Source organism: Dermacentor andersoni, chromosome 7 (genome assembly GCF_023375885.2).
Source record: "Dermacentor andersoni chromosome 7, qqDerAnde1_hic_scaffold, whole genome shotgun sequence".
Taxonomy (NCBI): domain Eukaryota; kingdom Metazoa; phylum Arthropoda; class Arachnida; order Ixodida; family Ixodidae; genus Dermacentor; species Dermacentor andersoni.
The window spans coordinates 125,274,046-125,298,006 of NC_092820.1; the positions used below are offsets into that span (position 1 = coordinate 125,274,046).

The 23,961-nt window shown below is 45.1% G+C and overlaps 1 protein-coding gene across 1 annotated transcript in view; it reads right to left on the bottom strand.

Annotated features, from left to right (window-relative positions):
- Nucleotides 1–8,355: 8,355 nt before the first annotated feature.
- Srp54k (signal recognition particle 54k) overlaps nt 8,356–23,961 on the bottom strand; it is a 32,902-nt gene continuing 17,296 nt past the window's right edge. The window contains exons 8-14 of the mRNA XM_050181056.2: nt 21,892–21,980; nt 21,181–21,281; nt 18,948–19,108; nt 17,852–17,960; nt 16,795–16,965; nt 11,520–11,615; nt 8,356–9,629 (exon numbers count right to left, since the gene is read on the bottom strand). Of these exons, the coding sequence (XP_050037013.1) occupies nt 9,541–9,629; nt 11,520–11,615; nt 16,795–16,965; nt 17,852–17,960; nt 18,948–19,108; nt 21,181–21,281; nt 21,892–21,980 (816 nt within the window). The 3' untranslated portion in view covers nt 8,356–9,540. The remainder of the gene's footprint in view (nt 9,630–11,519; nt 11,616–16,794; nt 16,966–17,851; nt 17,961–18,947; nt 19,109–21,180; nt 21,282–21,891; nt 21,981–23,961) is intronic.

Sequence of the window (23,961 nt, forward strand, 5' to 3'; positions counted from 1 at the left end):
CGAAAAACAAGCAGAGGGAAATCGCTCGCATAGAAGACCGATAAACATACAGTGCAACGCAACTTGAGAAATAATATTGAAATGTCCAAGAATTTAGAAGACAAAAAAAGATTGAATCATCGCGAAGGCACATCACAGTCGCCGTACTTGGGCGTCGAAGTCTCTATAACGGAATTATTTTTGAACAGTTCTGATAGCGTCCACGCAACAATGGTTGCTAGCGTACTGACAAATGCCCATATGCTGCGGCCTAAAGCTCACGGCATGGTGCAAAAATGCACTCACAGCGAAAGCAAAACATTGTGAGCGGCCATGCATGCAGACGCGCAGTCGGTCGCTGCGAACCCGTGCGATCGCTGCATTGTGGCTCCATCCTGTTATGCCCCATTTGGTTACTCAGACAGACCACTATAAGAACATATTACACATAGTTTACTCTCAGCGTTTGGCTACCTTTCACGCAAGGCGCCGGTTCGGAAGACTCCATCGCGGCGACCACGCGCAGTGGTGTTCACTGTGCGTATTCGGTAAAGAAATAGCGTCTGTAAACGATTCTGTGCTTTCAGTTTGCCCAAGATTATTATATCGACAGTCAAAAACGCCCCTCGTTTTGAGAGTACCTAGATAAATGTCCAGGAGGGCTGCCGCGTGGTGTTTTTATTGAGCGCCATAAGCGAAACCTATGAGGAGCGCGCGGCGTGATCCCTCATACCAAGGGATGCGCGCTTCCAACAGATGGCGACTCCGTAACTCCTCGCCGCCAATACCTCATGAATTTATCTTGGACTCACTGCTGACATTTATTACCACGATGAATAGAAATAAAGTCCTCTCAGCGCTATGCAAGATGTTAATTGTGCAAATCTATGCTGTCCCTCCCCGCTGCATGCCTTTTATATTGTAGACCGCCGAAATGTTGGGTTGGCGCGATGCCATACATGGGTCATTGGAACATACAAAGCGCACAAAACTGCTCCTAAATGGCTCTTCACAAGGTTCTTAAACTGATGCAGATAAGCTGCGCGGAAATTAACATCGAATAATATAGGCATACATCTTTGGCGATACTTTCTCCACGGTTACGTATGACTCAAATAACAATATAAATCTCAGTGCACGTGCTTGTTCACTCGGCCAAAACACGCTTGGTTTAAATGGTTGTCAAAACAATACTTTGCTTGTTTTAAGACAGTGATCAGATATCTTTAGTTAGTACGCGAAATTCTAACCGGTTGAGGATTACCGAGATACCGGAAACGTAAATGGGCGCAGCCAGGTCGGTGACACACAGCACAATGAGCCAAACGCAGGGCTATTGTAGTAACCAAGTATATTCTACTTCGCTTCTGGTGCTAATTTTAGGCAGCGTTGTAATCGTGCACACGTTGCCTTTTTTAAATGTCTTTTCTTTTTCTTTTCGGCAGGAACATTCATGCAACCCGAAAATCTATCTATAAGAAATTGTGGTTCGGCGAAGCGTCACAAGATGTTGCTCTATTTTCTGCAGCCCTTCATAGAGAACACGGCATAGCAAGAAAAAAAAAACTGTGCAGGAAACACTAGGGATGTCTGTCAACGTCGGCGATAGCTTGCGTGACCAAACGGTCTCATAGGTACGCTACAGCGAACGAGCGAGCGCATAGGCAGCTGGTGTTCACGCAAGCTGCGCTGACCGCACCGCTACGGGCCACATGCTCCGTGCCTCTCCTCCTCATTACGCCCCGTGACCAGCGATCAACATCTTCAGCTACGCGCGGCACGCGTACATAACTGCGATCTATGCTCTTCGCGGTGCCTTCACTTCTTAAATATACTGTCGCTCTCTCGAGACACTTATGCCTCTCCCCATACGTTGCTGCGATGCCAGGTAGACGACCCCAAATTCTGCCGATATAGAACCAAAGAAAGCTATATCGCATTAAAATAATCTCCTGGTTGAAGTTGAACGCGCGTGACCACTCGTCGACGGGGAAGACAGCGGTTGTGTTCTTTCGTAGCATTTAGGAGCGTCGTCACTTAAAGTATTTGCACAATGATTCACATGTAGCAAATAGTCTGCAATGTCAAGCCTTAGTCGGCCAGTATACCCCGCTACAGTATATATGCTCTTCGCGAGAAGCGAATATGCACGATGGTTCGAATTAAACTTCAAGAAGTCCTGCACTTACACATTTTATTTATGAAGGGTGTGGAAAAACGATGTTGGTATTTGAGAGCATCTCCTTGAGATTTCGTTCTAACAAGACGTTATTGATGAAGTTATTAGCAACCCGCCGTGGTTGCTCAGTGGCTATGGTGTTGGGCTGCTGAGCACGAGGTCGCGGGATCGAATCCCGGCCACGGCGGCCGCATTTCGATGGGGGCGAAATGCGAAAACACCCGTGTGCTTAGATTTAGGTGCACGTTAAAGAACCCCAGGTGGTCAAAATTTCCGGAGTCCTCCACTACGGCGTGCCTCATAATCAGAAAGTGGTTTTGGCACGTAAAACCCCAAATATTATTATTATTAAGTTATTAGCAATACCCCTGGCATGCATGTTCGCGGCCTTTCCTTATATTTAGAGTGCAGCTTTTAGGCGGCCGTTCCTTCGGCGAGCGTCGGCTACTTTCGTAACCGAGCGCACGAGCACAGCGAATGATAAAAGAGCGAACGCGGAGCGCAGCGAGGGGGGGGGGGGGGGGAGACGTCGACAGCGAAGAGAGCGCGAGGCGGAAAGCGGAGGAGGAGGGTATGGCGACAGCGTGATAAGAAAATTTGGAGGGCGCTTAAGCTTCGCCTTTAGGAGTGGAACGCGACAGCACTCAAAGATTCCTGACTGCTTCTCACGCTTCCCGGCAACAGCAGCGCACGTAACCGCAATGTTTACCTGTAAACGCTCGCGGTGAACGCTGTGCACGAAGGCGGGCTTTCTGGTAGAAACGCGGCCTTTTGCGTGGGGCGCGATGCGGCGGACGTGAGCGCCATCTGGAAGTGTTTCAAGGAAACGGGCGTGCCGCTCCGTGGACTCCGAGATATTCACGCACCGGCGCTCGCAAATGGCAGACGCCGTGGCCAGTCTATGTATAGCATAAACGCTGGAAAATGTGTTTATTTTAGTTTTCGCGTAACAGAATTATGTTTTATCGTACATTCAAATAACAATCCGACGCTATCATGTCTGTAGGCTGTGTGTAAGTCGTACTCTATGATTTTTCTACGTATTTTAGCTTGAGAAATACAATTAGATCAGTAACTTCCTTGCACCAAATGGAGGGCTGTGTATAAGTGGTTCAAAAATAGTTTCTTGTCCGACGCTGGATGCCGACACTGCATTTCCTGCGACACGGGGCCCTTAACGCTATCGCGTTAGAAAACGTCGTTACACTGTAGCGTGTGCCGCGCAAGTCGGGCTATGCGGCGACGATGGCTACGAGATAGCACCAGAGTAGAACGCTTCGTCTGTTTTCCGAAGACGCCAGCGATACCATATATGGAAACAAAGCGTTGCATGTGCGGAGGTACGGTGGCTATATCGGAGGTCGGCCTGTGGCAGCTGCTGTGAATCACGCTCACGCGTCACCCACGCACTGCCTCTCGCGATCTCCCGATTAGCGAGGCAGTCGCGCCACATTTCGCTCCGCTTTCAAAGTTTCGCACGAGACAAGTTTGTGCGCGCCAGCCAATATATCGCGAAATGAAAACACGTATAGAGCTGCACTCAATTTCGTGTTAGGGAGTATCGTAATTGTCGGTGAATTTTTTGTCGTCGGCAGTACAGAAAGCTATCCAGAGCGCCTGTTGCTCTGCCCATCATCGCATGAGCTTTCGTGCTGGCATAAATTCCCTCGAAATTGTTGGATGCAACCTACCACTGCGTTGTCCAGTCTCAGAAGCACGGCGCTCAGAGGCATTGGGCGTAGTGGTGCAGCGGTACCGTTTTCCGCGACAGGTGGCGCAACTGCCAGATCAGCATGACGACTATGGAGGCTACATGACTATTTGTCACCGCACCGTTTTAAAGGGACGCCATTAAGTCATCATTATCATCGATGAAATTCCTTTTGCCGGAGCCACGACTTATGGTGGGTTCCAATTCTGACCAGCATAGGAGACAGTCTACGTAAACGGCTAAGGAGACAGCCGAGACAGCTTCGAGGCCATGCTATGGAACGCGTTTCTAGCCGTCTGGACGACGTACAGGAGACGGATGGATGGATGTTATGAGCGTCCCTTTTGAGAGAAGAGCTTGGTGGGTTGCGCCACCAAGCTCTTATTTTATTGCCTAATGTCCTACCAATATTAAAAAAGAAAAACTGAAAAGGAAAAAAGACCCATTTTGAATTCCTATAACCAAAGTTTCTGAACCCCTATTGTGAACTTTGTTTTTGTACGCCTCCGTTGCTTGTCGTTTCCCTACTCTTCTTCCACCAATCTTACTATCGCCTCTTACTGCGATGCTTCTCTGACGTGACAGCACCTCACGACAAGAAAAAGTTGAGGAAAGCACACATTATTTCTGTGTTTTTAATCTTTGTGTCAGCGAACCTACAAAAAACACGATGTAGCTTGCAATAAGGACGTAGGATAGCACGTCTACGTTTTCTTGTACGCAGACTACATTCCTGTTGATGTTCCAAATGTCCTGCTCAGCCGCCATCTTGTTTGGACAGGAAAGTAGCCTGCATCGTTTTCGACTTCGATGCTGTCTCCACAAAGCTGTATACTTTGACGTCTTCGTGAGAATTGAAATGAGACTTAAGATGGCCTCTGTCCACTTAACTGTCTACTTAGCCATCTACGGCGAGTATTGGAACGCAGGACGAGTAGTGAGGTTTCAAGAAATCGACCCAGCAGCTACCCCCCCTCCCCCCCCGTATTTACTTTTATTACGACAGCAATGTAAGCTCCAGACGAATTTTTACCGTCATTGACGCCGTGGTGTTGTGTACAAAGTCCAAGTGCGATAAGATCGGACACATCTCCATTGTCTTAACCGTCCTGACCGGAATCGAACCCATGACCTGGAGCTCAGAGTCAGTGTCTGGCGGGTCCAATTAAAACGAGGCGGATTCCGTAAGTGGGGCACTATAATACCCCAATCGTCCACGAGAACATCCTGCTTGAGAGTGCGGGGGAAAGTATACAAGGGTAAGCTGAGAAGGATCGTCATGATATGGCGGCTTGATGCGCACCATCTTGCCCAGTGCGCCAAGGGAGGAAAGCACACATCTCCCCTCTCAGCCCACACGCGGCCAGAGCTTGAAGGTAATATGTGGCGGGTGCAAAGGCTATGAGCGATCGAGCTGAGATGCCCGATGACTAATGCGCGCTGTCTTCTCGCGCACCTAGTGTTAGAAGTTATCTAGTCAAGTTTCGGACACGCGGTGAAGCAAGAGGCAGCCAGAAGCGTTCGCTCCCCCGCTGCCAGTGCTCAAGCTTGATCACGCCGGCGTTATGCTCGCAGTCATATAAAGACATCTGTTCATGTTTGCCTGTGTGTGTGACACCATGCATAACTTTATCAGTAAGCCAATGTTCACTGCAATTCATGCAGCCGATAAAACAAAACGTTCATGTATGTAATACTTCGCTATCTACGCTTCAAATTTTGGGCGAGACGGCGATCTTTTCTTTTTCTGTGAAACGTTAGAGTTAGACCATTGGCGGGCTGTTGAAAAGTTGAAAGGACAGGCAGCTTTATCAGCGATATTGTGAGCCTCCAACCGCATATGTGCAGGAATGTCCGGATCAGAAGATGCGCTTGACAGTATATAGCAACTGCGGAAGTTTATTTGCCATGTTTTAATAAGTGTAGCAGGACCAACTTAGCCTTTAGCTTCAGCACTGTCGATACCAAGTTTGCTGTTCACGTGCGTCACAATGGTCTGTTTGCAGCAGCATTTCAAGTCATAGAATCATTGCGAGTGCGGTGACACGAAAATACATTAATTATATCCACTATTCGTTATAAGCATTCACGTAGATATTGGGGTAAAAAAGAAATATTGATCAGGTGTATGCGAAATGAACGCAAGCGGGGTATGGCCGACGGGCTAGCAACAGGTCTGCTTCGGATTTTTATGACCTGTCTACATCTCGCCGTGCTGACACAAGCATGGCAACAATAACTTACATGCCATGGACTCTGTACTGTTGCGAATACTGAACTGTGCAATGGGTGCTATTGCGTGGGATCGGCAGGTTGTATTGTCGACTACTGCAGTCCAACCAAGTAAAGCCACTCGCGAAAAGGTGACGTCACCGACAGACGTTTTGGACATGGAGGCCCATGGAGCTACTATACGGCCATCAGTCTAGCCCGCGCGTCTGATCTCACGCTCGATCGCCGATAAGGTCCAAGTACGAGCGCGAACATGTTGGCGGCAAGCTTTCGGCGACAACTTGACAACCAGCTACTCCGCCGGCCAAACTGCTTCGGCTTCGTCGACAACCAAAATTGCCCGCTCATGCCAGTCGACATGGCGGCAACTTCATGGCCGCAATGTTTACGACGCCTCACGCGCGGTTTGCACCCTGGAAACGCCGTGCGGCATCCAAAATTTAGGTTATTGCCGTTATAAATCAGTGCTAGGGGTAGGTGGCAGTGCCACAGTAATCGTGCAGGTCCTGAAAGTCAGTCCACGAATGTATTCGACATCTCTGCTACCAGAATATTTAAAGAAAAAAAAATGTACTTCATTATAGAGAGAGAAAAAATTTACAGAAAGGCAGAGAGAAGCGATACAGTGTCAGATCGCACATTTTCGATTCCGCTATAGCAAAATACTCCATTGCAATAAAGCATGTACAACCAAACTTTATATTAATTTTGTTATATTCAATCATTCGTTATATTCGCGTTCACTATATTAACGTTTGACTTACTGGAGACGGCTGTCAGCAGTTCCTGTCACATTTTGACACTGAGTTAAGCAAGAGTGCACCAAAACATTAATGCTACCGTTGACTTTGCTGGCATAACGCATCAGCAGCAACATACATCTTTCGTGTGTAATGCCTTTTTCACTTTGACAAGAACAGCTGCGCTACACAAGAACGTTTCTTGCACATTACAATTGAACAAAGTGCCACAAGATGTAGACGAGAACTGCGGCTCATGTGTATGTCCCCACTATTCAAGTACACTATAAAGTATAATACATGTATCAACAGTAGACTAAAGCTCTAATTGTACGTGTCAGGAATGAGTTGCAGGTGATCCCTATGCTCCCTATGAGGAAACCCATCAGCAATGTTGGAAAGAAAGACAATGTGATCGTGTTCTTTTGGCAAGCCAATGAAGAAAGTTCAACACGATAGTGTGCCTGTGGCAAATAAATCTTCACCAGTGTTGCCAAATTTTTTTTTCTAGCATGTCACATAACTCAGACGAAGGTGCTAAATTTTGCTCCGAGGTTGCTAAAGCTATCCAGTGAATTTTAAATAATGCAGGTGTTTCGAACCACAATAATATAGGCTAATACAGGGTCACAAATCTCCCTCCAGAGGTAAATTACGATGTTGTCTTCCTAATCAAGGTCTTGGGCTTTAAGGATAGTAGAGGAAAGGTTTATGAAGGCTGCGGCGAAGAACAATAAAGGCTGGCTGCAGTAATGGTGGAGCAAAGGTAGAAAACAAACAGATTGAAATGCGTCAGTTTGTAGCGCAATAAATTTCTATCAGGTTTGCTGCTTTATCATGATGTGGTGAAGTGTGTGCAGTGAATTGTGGTGAGAGAAAGAAGTGCCAAAAACAACCATGTGCGGAGTCGACAATAATGACAACGAAGCGTGGCAATGGGTCCCACCCACATTGGGCCACATGTGCGTGGCCCAACAAGCGATGGCCTCGTGGAGCTCCGAAGGTGTGGTGTGCTACGATTGTGCCACGACCGTGGAGTGCATGCCCAAAAAAGGTGCCGTGGCGTGATGAGGGGCGAAGAAGAGTGGTTGGGTGGTGAAGGGAAGAAGGAGAATGCGCCCCCCCCCCCACCCCCGCCCTGAAGCACGCCAAAAGATGGCCCGCTTCTGCCCCGCTTTCCTACCTTGCGCACGTGAGACTGAGCCACCATCGTTGGCTCACCCTCGTACATATAGCACATGGCACATGGCCACAATTATTGCCCTTGGACAATGTGCAGAACATCCCGGCAATGGCGACAGGAGCAATGTGCCTGGAGTGGCCATATAATTGAAAATTACGAGTTCAGCAGCATCACTCATCACCCATTTCAAAGGGGGTGTTAATAATATCTGTCTAGTCCAGAGCAAATGAAAAGTGTTGAAATTGGTATGACTGCGAGTTCCAAGTGTTGTTACTAGCCCAGTGTTTTCAATATTCACATGCCATCCAAGAAAAACGCCCAGTACAAATAGTACAGCTTCACTCAGAAGCCTTTAATGTTCTTTTTTTTTTTTGTATCAAGAAATGCATTGTCGTCACGTCGAAACTTGAAATGTATTCTGTACATTTAGAAAGCAAAACAAGAACAAAATTGCCATTTGCCGTACATTCCATACACATGTGTCAAAATACACGATCCTGTACAAAAGGTCTTTCCCATTTACCAACCGTACAGCAAGAGCGACATGAGGTAAAAAGCTCTGAGAATTTAAACTGGTGATGCGAGCAAAAAAATCTAAGAAATTGTAATGGTCGCACCACATCACGAACATTAATGTTTAACGGTACTACATTTCATGGCAGGCATTGTGAGCACGTAACATGCTTTGGGCAACAAAACATGCCTGCAGTATAAAAAAAAAAGGAATTTCTACACCAATTTCTCTTTTTTTCAAAAAAAGAAAGGTCGATAGGACAACAATGCTGACATCAATGTCGCTTACACCATCATTCAGTCGTCCACGCTAGAAAGAGGCACCCTAGCTCGAGACGTGTGACGCGGTCGCTTCATTCGAGAAAAAATGTGTTCCCTTCACAGTGTACTACGGTTCATAGTTGCAAGAGAGAATCTGCCGTGTCATCGACACTGCGGCAGTGGCAAATGCGGTCGTCACGCTATACAATGTTCCATGGCATCACCCTGCAAACTGTAAATCTGTTCCCATGTCACTCGTGAGTTGCACAAAGCACATGACACCAGAAAAAATAAAGAAAGAGAGAGAGAGAGAGAGAGGATATGTGCATTTGCGAACTGATTGCAACTCTCGTCCTAGAACCATGCCGTGCGAGCAATTGGAAAGCGCAAAGGTACAAACATGTTTCTCGCCTGCGATGACCATCTAAACAGTGAACAACCGTGTTGAGAGAATGTGACACAGAGAATGTGAAGAACCGGGAATGCACTCGACTATGCACAAGAGTCTCTAGAGTTCGGATATATCTGTTGCGGCGCAGTTTTCGTGAAGTGGCACAATTTGAACAGAGCAGGAGGGAAAAAAGAAAGGAGGGGGCTGGGGTGGCACAAGAAATCGTTTGCAAGTGGCCAGCGGGCGATGTGGGCGTGGCTGCACCGCTTTTCGGGGCTTCTCGATGTTGATCTTGCGTGCTTGCTGCGTTTCCGATATAAAAGGGACTGTCGTACACTGGGACACGGCAGCTCATTTTCCCATGTTCATGAGATTATTAACGTTCCCGCTAGCAGCACCTTGGAGTTGCCGCATCATGTTCTGGAGGCCGGAGAAGCCACCTGCACGAGAGAAAGCAGGAGGATTGATGCGACAAGCGTTTTCACACCGACGCCACAACGCCACGATTTCTTGACTGAAATGCAAGTTATTCTTTCACAACTACAAGCCTAAAGTGTGATTCAATACAATGACACACTTGGAACTGTGGTGTACCAGTATAAACTAAATCAAGTGTCGTGCGTTCAGTTCCCTTTAAGACATAGGCAAGAAGTGCGTGGCAGCACATTCTCGACTAAACATTCTGGGAAGAAATATCCTGATATTTGAATAAATAAAGTATTATGCAAGCAATGTGATCCAAAACAAACAGAAGCTGGGCCCTGTGTAAGCCAGCCAAGTATCGCCCTGTCAAAGAAAGAAATAATGCTTCTAGAAGTATCATGGAATTTGAGCTGTGGTGCTGTCTGTTTTAGTTGGTGCTTTGTGCGTCTGTTTATCGCCACCAAGGTTACGTATATCACCCTGGACGCAGTTTCCTTTCCACAATAAAACTTCAGTTAATAGTGATCACTGTCTTGTCTTTTCTTTTACAATGTCCAGTCTCCTCGCACCATTCCGAGAATGAAACAACAGCAACTCCCCCAACTTATAATACTATTGCATGCGAACATTTGGCTGTTGCACATGATTCCACCCGAGAGCCATTTTGCCACCTTACACACAATAAAACACAGCATTTTAATGCAAAAGCGTTATGTGGTTCATGAGGCAGAAAATCCGACGCTGGCTTTAGCATGACCATGATGGTACAAAATGGCTACGAGCCCTCGACCTTTGATGGGAGTCGAACCCACGGCCTCTGGTATTAATTAAGGCACTAGAACCGATGCCCTTGGTGGAAGTCAAACCCATGACCTTTGGCGGGAGTCGAACCCACTACCTTAGGCAGCAGCCAAAATTAATTAAGGTGCATTTAATTAAGCTAGAGATAATTAAGGCACACAAACCCATGACATTTGGTGGGAGTGAAGCCCACAACCTTTGTTGTTAATTAAGGCACAGTGAATTAGCGTAGAATTAGGGCCCTCGAACTCACTACCTTTGGTGGGAGTAGAACCCACAACCTTTGGTGTTAGTCAAGGTGAAGTTAATTAAGGAACAGTGAATTAAGGTAAAGTTAATCAAGGCATTCAAACCCACTACACTTGGTGGGAGTCGAATCCCTGACCTTTGGTGTTAATTACGGAGAAGTTAGTTAAGGCACAGTGAATTAAGTTAGAGTAAATTAAGGCACTCAAAGCTGCAGTGTTTGTCGGGAGTCGAACCCACGACCTTGTGTTGTTTCATAATGTCTAAGCATCACGCGGTGGTCACAATGCTTTTGCATTCATCCACGTAAGGATAACTAAGTGCCCCTTGCATTTTTGTACACATAACTGCGAATTAAAAACTGGTTGACACTGCTGTTAGCTTCAAAAACGGCAGTGTGAAAAACGTGGAGGCAAATGAAGGAAACAAACAACAAATGTGGTGCCCGTCTGTGTTTGTCGCTTCTTTTGTCATCCTTGATGAAACTTTTGTGCTAGGTTCTATAGGTTCTACTGACCAGAAATTATGACAAAATGAATATTGGTTGACTGATTTGTGGGGTTTAATGTCCCAAAGCAGCAACACAAGTGCTATGGGAGACATACTCATAGTAGAGGGTTCCACATTAACTTTGACATCCGGGGTAAGTGGCCGCTTTTGCATTTCGCTCCAACCGGAAAGCGGTAGCCATTGCAGCTGGGGAATGAACCCACAATCTCGCGCCTAGGGATACCGTAACCACTGAACCACAGGGATGAGTTTGACACAACAAATAATGAGCAAGTGATGGTGGATTGCTAACGAATGCTGCAGCGTGTGGGAAACATTGCAGGTAGCAAAGCGGCAAATGAACAACTCACCCATTTGGTGCAAGACTCGGGGATCCATCATCTTTGCCATCTGCTGGTTCAGCTTGTTCATCTGGGCCTGGTTCACGTTCTTCGCCATGTCGCCGCCTGCAACCAAGATGTGGAAGATCTGTGTTAAAGCCATGCTTAACAGTTAACTATACGAACTGTAGACTGCGATACCAATGCTACTTCAACCAGATGGAATAGTTTGATTGAAATGAATATCGGAGAAGATGGTTGAAGGCCTATTTGCAGATGGAATAAAGTGCCGTGGAAATTGAGTAATGCTCTCTTCCTTTTTTTTTAATGCGAGCAGTAGTTAGTATAGGCTATAATATGGGCCAACGTGTTTAATTAATTGCTTTATCATGCTATGGCTAGGGCACAACAGGTAATAAATGACACGGAGAGGGAAGTGAGAGAGGAAGCTTTATCATGATAAAAAGGCTATGAGGGTGGCCTGAATAAAAGTTCTGACTTGCTATCAGCATTGGGAAAGGTCAATGGGAATAGAAAGACAAAGGAAAAAAAAGTATTGATGATGAGGACATGGATATTACAGAAGTTAACTGAATCCAATGTGCACCATCTTTTCCATAAATATGTGTAGGAAAATTGCCTGAACATTTCAACCGGATACGAAACTAAAACCATATTCGTGTCGCTGGAAACGCCCTACTGACAAAGCAGTGAGAGGCAGCGTCGTTACCATCATAAGATGGTGACATAGCATGGTTTCATGAAGGTTGCTGTAGATTCAGCTTGTGCTCAACTACAGTCTGGAGTGGTATTGTCGGTCAATAACCTTTAAATATACTACCACTTTCGTGAGATCGCCACCAATGCATCGGCGTATCCAACCACCAGCATTTCTGGTGATGTGCCAAGCTTGCCATCTGTGCAAAGTGCCAGGAATGCTGTCGGCTGCATGCTTCGACAAGTCTGATGCAGAGTCCCACAAAACTGACATTTATCTCTAAAAGTGACTGCCCGAGAATACTATCCGCGAGTGCTTTGTTTCTGTGGCGAGCGAAGCGCAAATGACAACAAAGCACTGCTTTCATTATGATAGCTTACTGTATTTTCCCGCGTATAACACGCAACAAAAATGTAAGAAAATTGAGCAGTAAAGTCGGGGTGAGGGTTATATGCGAATTTCCTCTTAAAGTGTGGCCTCTAGCAGCGCGAGATGCAAATTCGGCCTTACAGTGTGGCTACACAGCAGTGCGCACCGCGCTGCCATGAAGCCACACCTTAAGGCCAGGTTCTTCGCCATTCAGTTTCGTTATCTCCTAGGGAACCCCACCCTCTCTGCACCCTAGCGTATTGAAGCTCCCCTCTCCCCTCCATGGTCACACTAATTCTCCTCTTCTTTACGGATCGCTATTTTGCGTTCAGTAGTTAACGAATAGTGCATGGGCAGATCCCTATGAGCGGCGCGCAACGGAAGCTGATTACTGACCCTTTTCACAGAGCAGTTTGCTCTGGAGAAACGAGATGGCACTTTTGGCAGTGCCCCGCACGTTGCATCAGCGAAAGCGTACGAATACGAAACCATCACCTCTTCTGCGCTGTGTCTGTGCAATCAGCACTATGCTCCATTCATGCTGCAAAATATGGAGCAGTTGAGTGAAGACGTGTGCAATAGTTGGGCTGCAAAAACTGTGACTGGCATATCAAGGAATGGAATGAATCTGCGTGTCCAAGTTCATGGACCACTGATACATAAGGACTGCCTGTGTTGCCGGCTCTTCGCGATGCATGGTGCCCTCGAAAAAAAAAAAATTCACTCATGCGCCACCTGAGGCCACCACAACCAAAACTGCCGGACAATTCTTTTTAATAAACTGTATTTTCTTCTTCATCTACTAGCTTTATAGCACACGTTTTATTAGACTTTACAGCACACTTTTTTCGACTTTAATCGCTCTGATGACACGTCTACTCTTGATGTCTTATCAGGACGTTTCGCACACTCAGTAAGGATTGTGACGTGAATACATTAGTTCGCAAATTTGAAAACATTACAAAGCTGTGTATTCAATGCTTTGTTCTGTTAAAAAGTATGAAAAAGAATTGTGCCATCCCTTGGTAGACTACAGAAATTTTGCAATTATCACGCCGCATTAGAAGACTGAGAGGCTCAAAACGCAGTAATGACCCAGATGCAATTGCTAGATTCACCTCTGCCAAAGAGGAACTAAGTTTGAAAATGAATATGGCCAAAGATTTTTTCTTTCATGTTGAGCTGCTAGGATTGCTAAGAAATAAACCTCGGAAGTTCTGGCATTCTGTCATGCCTACTACTGATTGTTCATCTTCATTGACTATCAATGATGAAACTGTAAATGATCTTACACACATCTCCAATGCATTCAATGAATATTTCGATTTCGTGTACGTAACGATTCTCATGTCTACCCTGCTTTTGATAATGATTCAGATTTTTCTATTTCCAACATTTCAGTTGATGTTAATGGCGTTCTTAATTTGATTTTAAATTTAGACACAAAATGTCTGGTGGCTCCGGCGGTGTTCCGAATTCGTTTTTACTTCGCTGTTTACAAGGGACATCACGCTATCTTGAAATTATATTCAATAAGTCTCTAGATACAGGAATCGTTCCTTCATAATGGAAACTTGCAAGAGTAATACCCTTGTATAAAACAGGCAAGAAGACAGACGTAACGAATTACAGACCAATATTTTTTAACTTCCCAATCGTAAAAAATGCTGGAACATATTATTTACAAACACATAATACATTTTCTTGAGTCAAACAACATTCTAACTAATGTTCAGCATGGCTTTAGACGTGGTTTCAGTACTATCACGCAGTTAACCAACTTCACCCGTGACATTGCTTATCAATTGGATCTCGGTAAACAGATTGATGCTATCTTCATTGATTTTTCTAAAGCTTTCGATTCATTACTTCATTCTCCCCTCTTGCAAAAATTAAATGCGATACTAGAAAATTCCCGTCTGGTCCAGTGGAGTTTCCTTTCTAACTGGTTTCAATATGTCGACTTTAGTTCTGCACGGTCACCCATACCTGAAGTAGGCTCCGGGGTTTCTCAAGGATCCATCCTGGGTCTTTTATTGTTTTAATTTATGTCAATGGACTCCCAAAACAGATTTCCTCCAGGATTCGTATTTATGCTGACGATTGCGTCTTATACGACGTGATTGATTCTGCGACTAGTTATAAGCGACTGAATGGTTCCTTAGTCTCTTTCGGTGCTTGGTGTGAAACATGGAAAATGAACATTAATTAAAAAAAAAAGGGTTTTTTTTTGTCCTTCACAAAAAGAGCAGCACCTGTAATTGCGACATATTCCTTGAATGGGTCACCTTTAACCAGAGTTCGACAATACAAATACCTTGGCGTAACATTTACGCACAATCTCTCATGGACTACACACATTGACCAAACATGTTCAAAGGCCCTAAAACAACTTGGATGCCTACGCCATACTATGCAACAGGCTCCAAAGGCAACTAAACTCTTAATGTATAAAACTCTTGTTCGCCCTGTTATCGATTATGCCGCAACAGTCTGGTCACCGGTCTGACCGCTATTTTTCACCCTCGTCTGCCCTCCCTACACTGAAACTAACATTACTTTCAGTACGTCGTGATGTGGAATCATTAAAGTTTTTGCACAACATAATTAACAAGTCATATCGTACTTCAAGCACAGCTTGCGTATAATTCCTTAAGCCATCTTGCACACGTAACTTCCATGAGCTTAACCTTAACCCTTTCTATGCCTGTACAAATACTTTCAAGTATAGCTTCTTTCCGCGCACAATAGAAGTATGGAATTTGTTACCTGGCTGCCTTCGTTCACTCCCGATAAGCGAATTCAAAAGTGCTCTCTATGAAAACCAGTATGTGTAACTACTTAAATTAGGCTTAGTTTATACTTGATGTGTATGCATATCGCTGTGTCGTTGTTTTTTAAGAATCGATGAAAACGATTTGTAAGATGTTGTAAATGATTGTGACGATGTTGTAAGAGTCATTGCTGATTTCACTTTATTTTTTGTTCACCACTGTTTTTACCCACTCCTGCAATAGCCCTCCTATGGGGCTGCAGTACGTACAAATAAAAATAAATAAATAAATAAGTAAACAAACCTCCAAAGAAAGGGTTTCAACCCCAGAATGTTTGCACGAGTGAATACCACTCGTTATGCGGTGACAAAGGCAGTAGCGCCGCTTCTTGGCATGGCATAATATAGTAAGTTTCTTGTACGTTATTTACACACATCCACCCCAACTCCCATGCAAGTTTACGCCCACTCTATTTCCAACGTAACAAGAATAAGTGAAAGGGCGTGTGCTTGAATCAATACACCGATGCGTGGGTGATGGTGACTAACCGACAGCATGCGAATGTTTGAAGCTGAATGTTTTGTAACGGTCCACACAGTAAGCGAGCGACTAGCAATACGTATTTGCTACAAGCTATTAAAACGCACAACATAAGGTACAACACTTGTGCCCAACAAGTACAAATCTATTGCACCCGTGAGCGATCAGGCAGAAAATAAACAATCAGAGAGCGACCGCCCAAGGAGCATTACCGAGTCAGAAACACGACAAGCCGCTGTTTAAAAATATTTGCTACAGTCGAACCCGACTATATCGAACCCATTTACATCAAATTATTCTGTATATCGAACAATTTCTGAACACGGTATAGTTACAATAACTATATATAGCAAAAATTACGCTTACATCAAACAAAAATAGCAGCAACTCCCGATATATTGAACAACAAGCAGCGTAAAAGTGCCCCCACAAGTTGGCTTTCCCTCGAGGTGGCAGGGAAACCCGGCAGCGGGGATTAGAGTGGTGGTAGCTGTATGGTATGTGCTCACTGCCCGGCACGAAAAAGAAAAGGAACTTTTTTTTTTTTTGCGTGTTATCACAAGTTCCTGACCAAGAGCGACGGCTTTCGAGACAAAAGATAACCTGCCGAAAATGGATGTGACGTGCAGAAGCGGCAGCGGTGCAACTTTGGTTAATGTCTCACTCGAGCGCTGGCAAATCCAGAAAGGATGCTCTCCCCTTCATTCTCTGTATGCTTTAATGAGCCCTTATATTGAGCCTGTGCATAAGCACATTGGTGCAAAGAGGGAGAAGAGAAAGGTTTTGCAGCACTCTGGGAATGCTGGTGGTGTTCCCAAAGGCCAGAAAGATTGAGAACCACTGCTTTAATAAGTAACACTCTAGGAAACTGCATGGGCAAAAACCAGTAGCACGCATGGCTCACCCTTGAAGAGGCCCTTGATGCCACCCATCTTCTTCACCATGGCAGCAAACTTGGTGTACTGCGCGAGGAGCTCCTGAACCTCGCGGGTGGTGACACCGGCACCCCGGGCAACCCTTGTGACCCGACCCGTTTGCCGTGAGAACAGCTTGGCCCCTTCCCGGTGATCCAGCTCTGAGGACACAACAAAGAGAATAGCGCAAACAAAAATACTTGCGCATGAAGCTCGCAGAACACGAGCAAGGCTGGAACACACGAAAAGGCAAATTATTTCGTTTTGTTTAAGTTGTCCTATACAGTTCTCACTTGTTACAGTAGACCCTGATAATTGAACGAGAAAGGTTCATTACATCTGAAGTCTGTTCTATACAAAATTAGGGTGGCAGTATGTTGCAAAATGGTAAAACCTTCCAGATACTGTCACACCAAGTGTATGATTACGGTATAGTCGCATTGTATGTCGCTTTCGAAGGAGTTCGATGCATGTAGAGGTTGGGGAACAAGTGGTGTCAAGTTCATGGCCTAAACATCTCTTATGAGCAGTGATAAGTGGTCATGCACATTATCATGATGGAGCATCCAGCTCTGTTCCTCCCAAACATTCGGTCTTTCCCTTCCAACTGCTTCCCGAAGATGTTTCAACGCTCCCAGATAATATTCCTTACTGACAGTCTTTCCTTGTGGAAGAAATTCATGGTGAATGACACCTTCAGAATAAAAAGAAAACCATCAACAAGACCTTCACATTGGACAGAACTTGTCGCACCTTTTTGGGTCGCTGTGAAAATTGTCCCATCCACTGTGGTCACTGACCCTAGGGTCCCACGTCATAACCATAAACCCGTCTCATTCTAAGTGATGTTGATTTTTCAACACTTTTTCATCTGACTATAGCTTGTCCAAGAGTCTCTTTGCTCCCTTTCAGTCATGTCTGCTTTTGCTTATCAATCTTACCCCCAATAAAGTGCGTGCGAGATCCGAATCACTACAGTAACTAATGACTATTCATTAGGCCTCCAAGGCATGGGGAGGTTATTGAAAGAAAAATCTCAGCCCATACCTTGGTCGTTCATGCTGTCCATGATGGTCATGAGCTTTTTTAGCCTTCCCATGGACTCCTGCTCATTGCCTTTTGTCATGAAGTCGCTGCTGAAGCCTGGAATCATGCCCTGCACAGATGTCACAACAATACCGGCTCTCTGTAGACAGAAACTGGGAAAAGCTATGGCCATCCTGCCCCAGTGATGGTTCCACAAAAGCAAGAAACCATGGTGGAAGCATTGCCTCAACGATGATTGGTGGTGTTCAGAATACACTGCTCATTTTGTTGCCCACTGACTCCTGGTGCCTACTGTCTCACCTGATGAGCTGATGCCATGAGTATCAGCTTATCAGGTTCTGGGAGTCAGATCTTGGTCAGGTCTCAGATAAGCTGACATACGTCGGCAAGGGTTGCCTCTTATTTTACTGTCTGCCCCTTCGAACGCTAAATTCAGTTCAACAGAATGACATTTCAGCTCACGTGCAGTGCGTTTCGTGCGTCTGAGGATGCTTGTCGACATCACAGTACGCCTTAAGCGTGGCCTTCGAGCTCGTTGTGCACTACGCTTTGGCAGCAGCACATTGCTGCAATCTCGGAGGCCATTCAAAACTGGAGCACATGCAGGTCCTTGTTCCGGTGTTATCAGGATGGACATTGCTCAGAAAACACAATGCTTGAATATCACATTCCGACATCTATTACTACTGCACGCAAGCTGCTACACAACACCAAGTTGTTCCATTTTTTTTTATTCTTATGCCAATACTCTCTGGTTTTCATTATTTTTGAGGAAAAAAAGCATGTGCTTAGGTGAGTTGGTTTACATGGCTGGAATTGAAACAGTGTAATAAAGAGACAGACAAGAAAAATCTACACCACAGGAATTCAGCCTGCAAGAAAACCAGCACTGCAGCGTCACTTTTTCTTGGTGGTGTACTTTTTACACTGCCCCACCTCCTGCACTTCAAGGGAGCAATTGCTAAAGGGCTGTAATGCGGACAATAACAGCGAGACAGCATCGAAACAAACACAAGAAATGTTTACATCCCATCTCAAAAGGCCATTCACAGACATGGACTGGAAAATGCAACAACCTGAGCAGTGAAGTTCTCACCATGATCTGGCTAAAGGGTCCCATCTTCATGATGTTCTGGAACTGCTCGTACATGTCACGCAGCGTGAACTCGCCGTGCTTGAGCTTCTCAATGAGCTCCTCGTTGTCGTCGAGCTTCAGCTCATTGACCTTGTCAATGAGGCCCTCAATGTCACCCATGCCTGCGTGGAAAGAAGAGAATCGTGGAACATCCACGACCCCTCCCCCCGCAACCCTGCCTCACATTTACAGGGCGACCCAGTTTTCTCGTTTTTTTATTTTTTCAGTACTGTTGAGTCAGGGTCATGACAGGTGCTATTGGACTTCACATGCTCACATTCTCAAGATCTCAAACCAATTTGGTTAGTCGTTCTTAGGCAAATAAAATGTCCCAAAGCAACGCACCAGCTACGAGAGATGCCACATTGGGGCACTTCATAATAATATGAACGACTTCAGGTTCTTTAACCCTGCAAAGCCCAGACATGTGTTCAACGTCAAGGAATATTAGAACAACTTGTGCACCTTCATTTCTGGCCAAGGAGAGTACATTTGCGCAAAAACGTAACAACAAAATGTTGTTTGAGTTAGAGCTCAATTACAGTTTATAGAAATTTGTTTGATGAACTACCCACAATTCAAAACTTGATCCGGCACGCCAAAAACGCTACCATAGGCTATGCGTTAAGTTTCCCATGCCTGAATAAAAATTTTGAGGCATCAAACTCAGCATAGCATACAGTACTTTTTCGAATCAAAGCTGATCGATTTTTGAGAAACATGAGTCACGAAACACCAGGGTTGGCTTAACTTCAAGGATTTTGTTAGGAGCCGCTGAAATGGAAAAATGACTCCACTAGCAGCACTGTGTAAAGACATCATTGCAGCCATCACAAGCAGCCGGACAGCCTACAGAAGCACAGGCAAGATGACACCACTTTGACTGCTTTGAGTGCACACTCAATGAGCAAGTTTCAATTATCTGGCGAAAGCCAATTTTAGGATCGAAATACTGAAATTTTGGGCCCATAGAAGTGCACAGGCACCAGCCGGGACCTTTGGTTGGGATCGAACTAACTGAGAAATCAAATTAGCAGAGTTGAATTAACAGAAGTCTATTGTATAAGTCGAAGTAGTAAAGGCAAGGCGCAGAAGACCAGGACTCAAGAAGAACACAAACAACAGGACTGGCGCCACTCACAACTAAGTTTATTTCCGCAACAAGCCTGCCTTATGTAGGTTAATCAAGCCCAGTCACACATGAAACCTTAGAAGTAAAAAACAGCCATCTATCGACCACTCAGGAATCACATCTGGCACAAAATATCAAATGAGCAAACAAGAACCACACATGGAGAAGCACGGGAAGCAATTCATCGAGTATAGTCTTTTCCAAGCCAACGGGGACAAAAAACGAGACATAAAAAGTACCGTCCACGCTTCACTATAAACTATCCACAACATAACACACTTCAAACGCCTAAGGCCCAGTCAGTGATAAAACCCGCACGACTATGGGAATAATGACCAACAAATAACACGGAAAAAACATGAATAAAGGCGTCTAAGTATAGTCTGCGTCAAAACTAAGTTCTCTAATAGTCACTCCCCTATAAGATTGATAAAACGTGTGACCGTGTGAAAAATGAACCATGTGACAAACAATGAGCACAACCTCTGTTCTTTAGAAGGAATGACAGTACAGTTAAGTTTATTTTAAATTGATGGCAAACCCCCTAGCATTGTCTACTAAGATCAAGCAGGAAAACCTCATTTAAGCAGTGTGAAATTGAAAAACTATCCCTCAGTATGCTGTATCACCAGCTCAATAGCTTGTTTCAGCTCAATGCTCCAATTTTGAATCACTCTGCACATGGTAAAGCATGGCAACATTGTAAGGGCAGCATATGCTCTTGAATGCCAAGATGGTTCTGTACATCATACTGAAAACAATGCCAAGCATTACACAGCATTTTACAAAAACTTGCACTTCCATGATGACATCAAATGTGAACATGTTTGAGACTGCACGAGACAAAAATACTGCCATATGAATTTTGTAACAGTCACCTTAGCATAAGGTGCTATGCAGAGAAGTAAAACATGAGATTCACGAAAGCACAACTTCCCTTCTTTTTTACCTGGCAGGTAAAAGAAGCATTGATGAAGGTTCTGTACGATCCATAGCGCACTGTTTTGCAGTAACCAGAGGAAAGAGAGAACATGGGAAAAAATCTTGCAATTTGCTGCTCACCCAATAGTTTGCTGATGAAAGGCTTGACCTTGAAGGGCTCAAAGTCATCTATGTGTTCCCCGGTACCTATGAAGATGATTGGACTATGCGTTGCTGCCACCCTGGACAGCAATGATAAGTGTCACACAGTTTTAGTACATGGTGCATGCAAAACCCTTTTGCACCTTACAAAACAGCAGTTCCAAACAGTGCACATGCAAAATCCAATGCGCATCCGCAAGTTACGCATGCACGCTACTGCAATATCTACCAACTGTGACCCTATTGGACTTAAACACCCTCAAATAGCAGTCTTATTGCAGTTTAACTCCATTAGGCAATTTTCTTCCCTTCCATTGCATTAACTTGTGCCTTTGCTATTTGCAAACCTGTGCCCCTAACCACCGAGAGGTTGGCTTACCCGCAAAGCTTAGTCGCTAGTGGCTGAGCTTACCGTGTGCACTAAATTCTGCCACGGCACGAGTCTGCTAAATGGTATGTAAACAAATCGGGCACACATTCACAATTAAGATAACTGCATCTGCTCTCGCACAGTCCGCAATATATTTCAATGTATAACAAGTCGTATAGTAATATTAGCTAATCTATAGCTCTCTGGTTGGTATATGAACTGGACAGCCGGGCTGTATTTCCATTACTATACTCGCAACCAACAGCCTTTTTGCTCACAGCTTAGAAAGAAAGCAAGGAGTATCGTTGAAGATGACTCACGCGCTGAGAGCTCCTCCACCTTTCGCATGGCCGTCAAGCTTTGTGACAATGACGGCACCAACGTCCACTTTCTCCTTGAAGGCACGTGCCTGCAATGACACAAGGGCATTGGCCGAAAGCTGCCAGCTTACCAATTCCAAGGAGAGAGAGAGAGAGAGTGTTCCCTAAAATTTTTTTTCAGCCATGCAAACGGTCCAACCTGAAGAGGCAGTATTTTCAGACTATCTCTTTCGGGAGTACTTTCACTTTTGCAAGGCGTTGCATTTGCTATGGCACCAGACATACTGGCGTTTACGAGCGGCAGCGCTCTTGGCAGTGTGGCACGCGGGCTGTCCTAGCACAGTGCCAGCAATGCCTCCACTTGCAGACGCTGACACCTCCAGTGCCAGTGCCACGGAATCTCGCAAATGGAGGTCTAGTATCCCCAAAAGTGATCATTCAAGAATACAGTCAAACCCTGATATAACGAAGTTGTATTTGCAATGAAAAACATTGTATAAATTGTGAATGTCATTAATTCGAGGTAACAACTTCACGAATTCCCAGAGCATTCCTGGTGGGTAGTATCTCGTTAATAAGCGCTTATAAATAAGTTGCAAGATGGTAGGGCCACAATAGTACGGTTATGAGCACCGGCGCATGTGGTGCAGATCGCGCCGGCAGCAATGCTTTGACGGGGCTCACGGCATCCGAAATTTATGTCTTTGTGTCGCGTGGTGCCGTAAATCTTAGACACCACAGCTGACTGCACTTAGTTCCTGCAGTCGGTACCCATAAATTAAAAACAAAAGTGCAAAAAAGATATGAGTAATCGTCCTGAGCAAAGAAAAAAAAAGTTAGTTTCTCCAGAAAGGCAGAGCGTTGATGACGATAGCAAAGACACACCTATAACAGGTAAGGTTTATAGTTTTATCAGTGTCAAGTGCGCCCAGGCAAACAATAACAGATCTCACTCGATGGCCACGAACTCAGTCACAACGCGAGCGAGCGCATCACACTGTGCCTAGGAAACTTGAGATTATGCGACCGTCAACACTAGGCGTGTGGGAATAGAACGCACGCGAAGACACCAACCATTTTGCACCTTTGCACTTGCTTGGCATGGAGGGATTACCTCCAAGATATAGCATGCACACATGAGAGGAGGAGACGCACGCATTCCTGACCCCCTCCCCCTCAATGGCATGCTTGAGTGCTTGATCACGTTACGGTGCGTTAACTCCCTCCCCATCTGATCTGTCTCGCACAGAAAGAATCGTCAGGTCTCGCGTTTCTCAGAGCGCTGCAAGCTGCCGCTTGCCCTGCTGCCTCTGCAAGTGGCTTACCAATGCGACAAATGGTACAGCGGTGTTTCTTGCCTACAGCGTACCGGCACGCGTGCTTTGACGGCGGTTTTGCCGCTCAAACTTTTCATGCAGAAGGACATTTGAAATAACCTTTCCCACGGCCGACATTCTTATAGTTCTTTTGCTAGACTGACTAGCCATACAGGCTCCAAGTTCATGCTTGAGATGGCCGAAGACTTCGCTAAATAGAAACCGTGTCACGAAATTACTTCGTTAAATTGCGAAAGAATTTACACATTTTCGATGCAGCTAAGATCGGAAAATGAAAATAGTTTGTTACATCGTGAGTTTCATTGCATTGAGGTTTGCTGTATTGAGGATAGACTTACTGCCCCCAGAAGCCCAAGCTGGTGAGCTAAGTAAGGGGCATTAGAAGGAGGCAATGTTTTCGGAGGTACGGAGGTGATCAAAATTACCATCAGGTCTTCTGCTTAGCATAATGGTCATACGTGCCAATGCGGCATGACCAAGAATCGTGTAGTTTCTCCACAAATAAAATAATGAAGATTAGCATCCACACTCCTGATCCCTGCCCTAAGCAAACAATTTCTACTGGCTGTTGTAGTACAGTTAAACATTGATATAACTAAATAAGCAAAATTATCAGTTTGTTTCGTAGCCACGTCTCCCCCTTCTTTAATGCCAAGAGGAGCCCTACAACACAAGAGTGTTCAGAATGCAATGTAGATGAACACACTGTCTCAATATGTCTCTACTAGTGCTC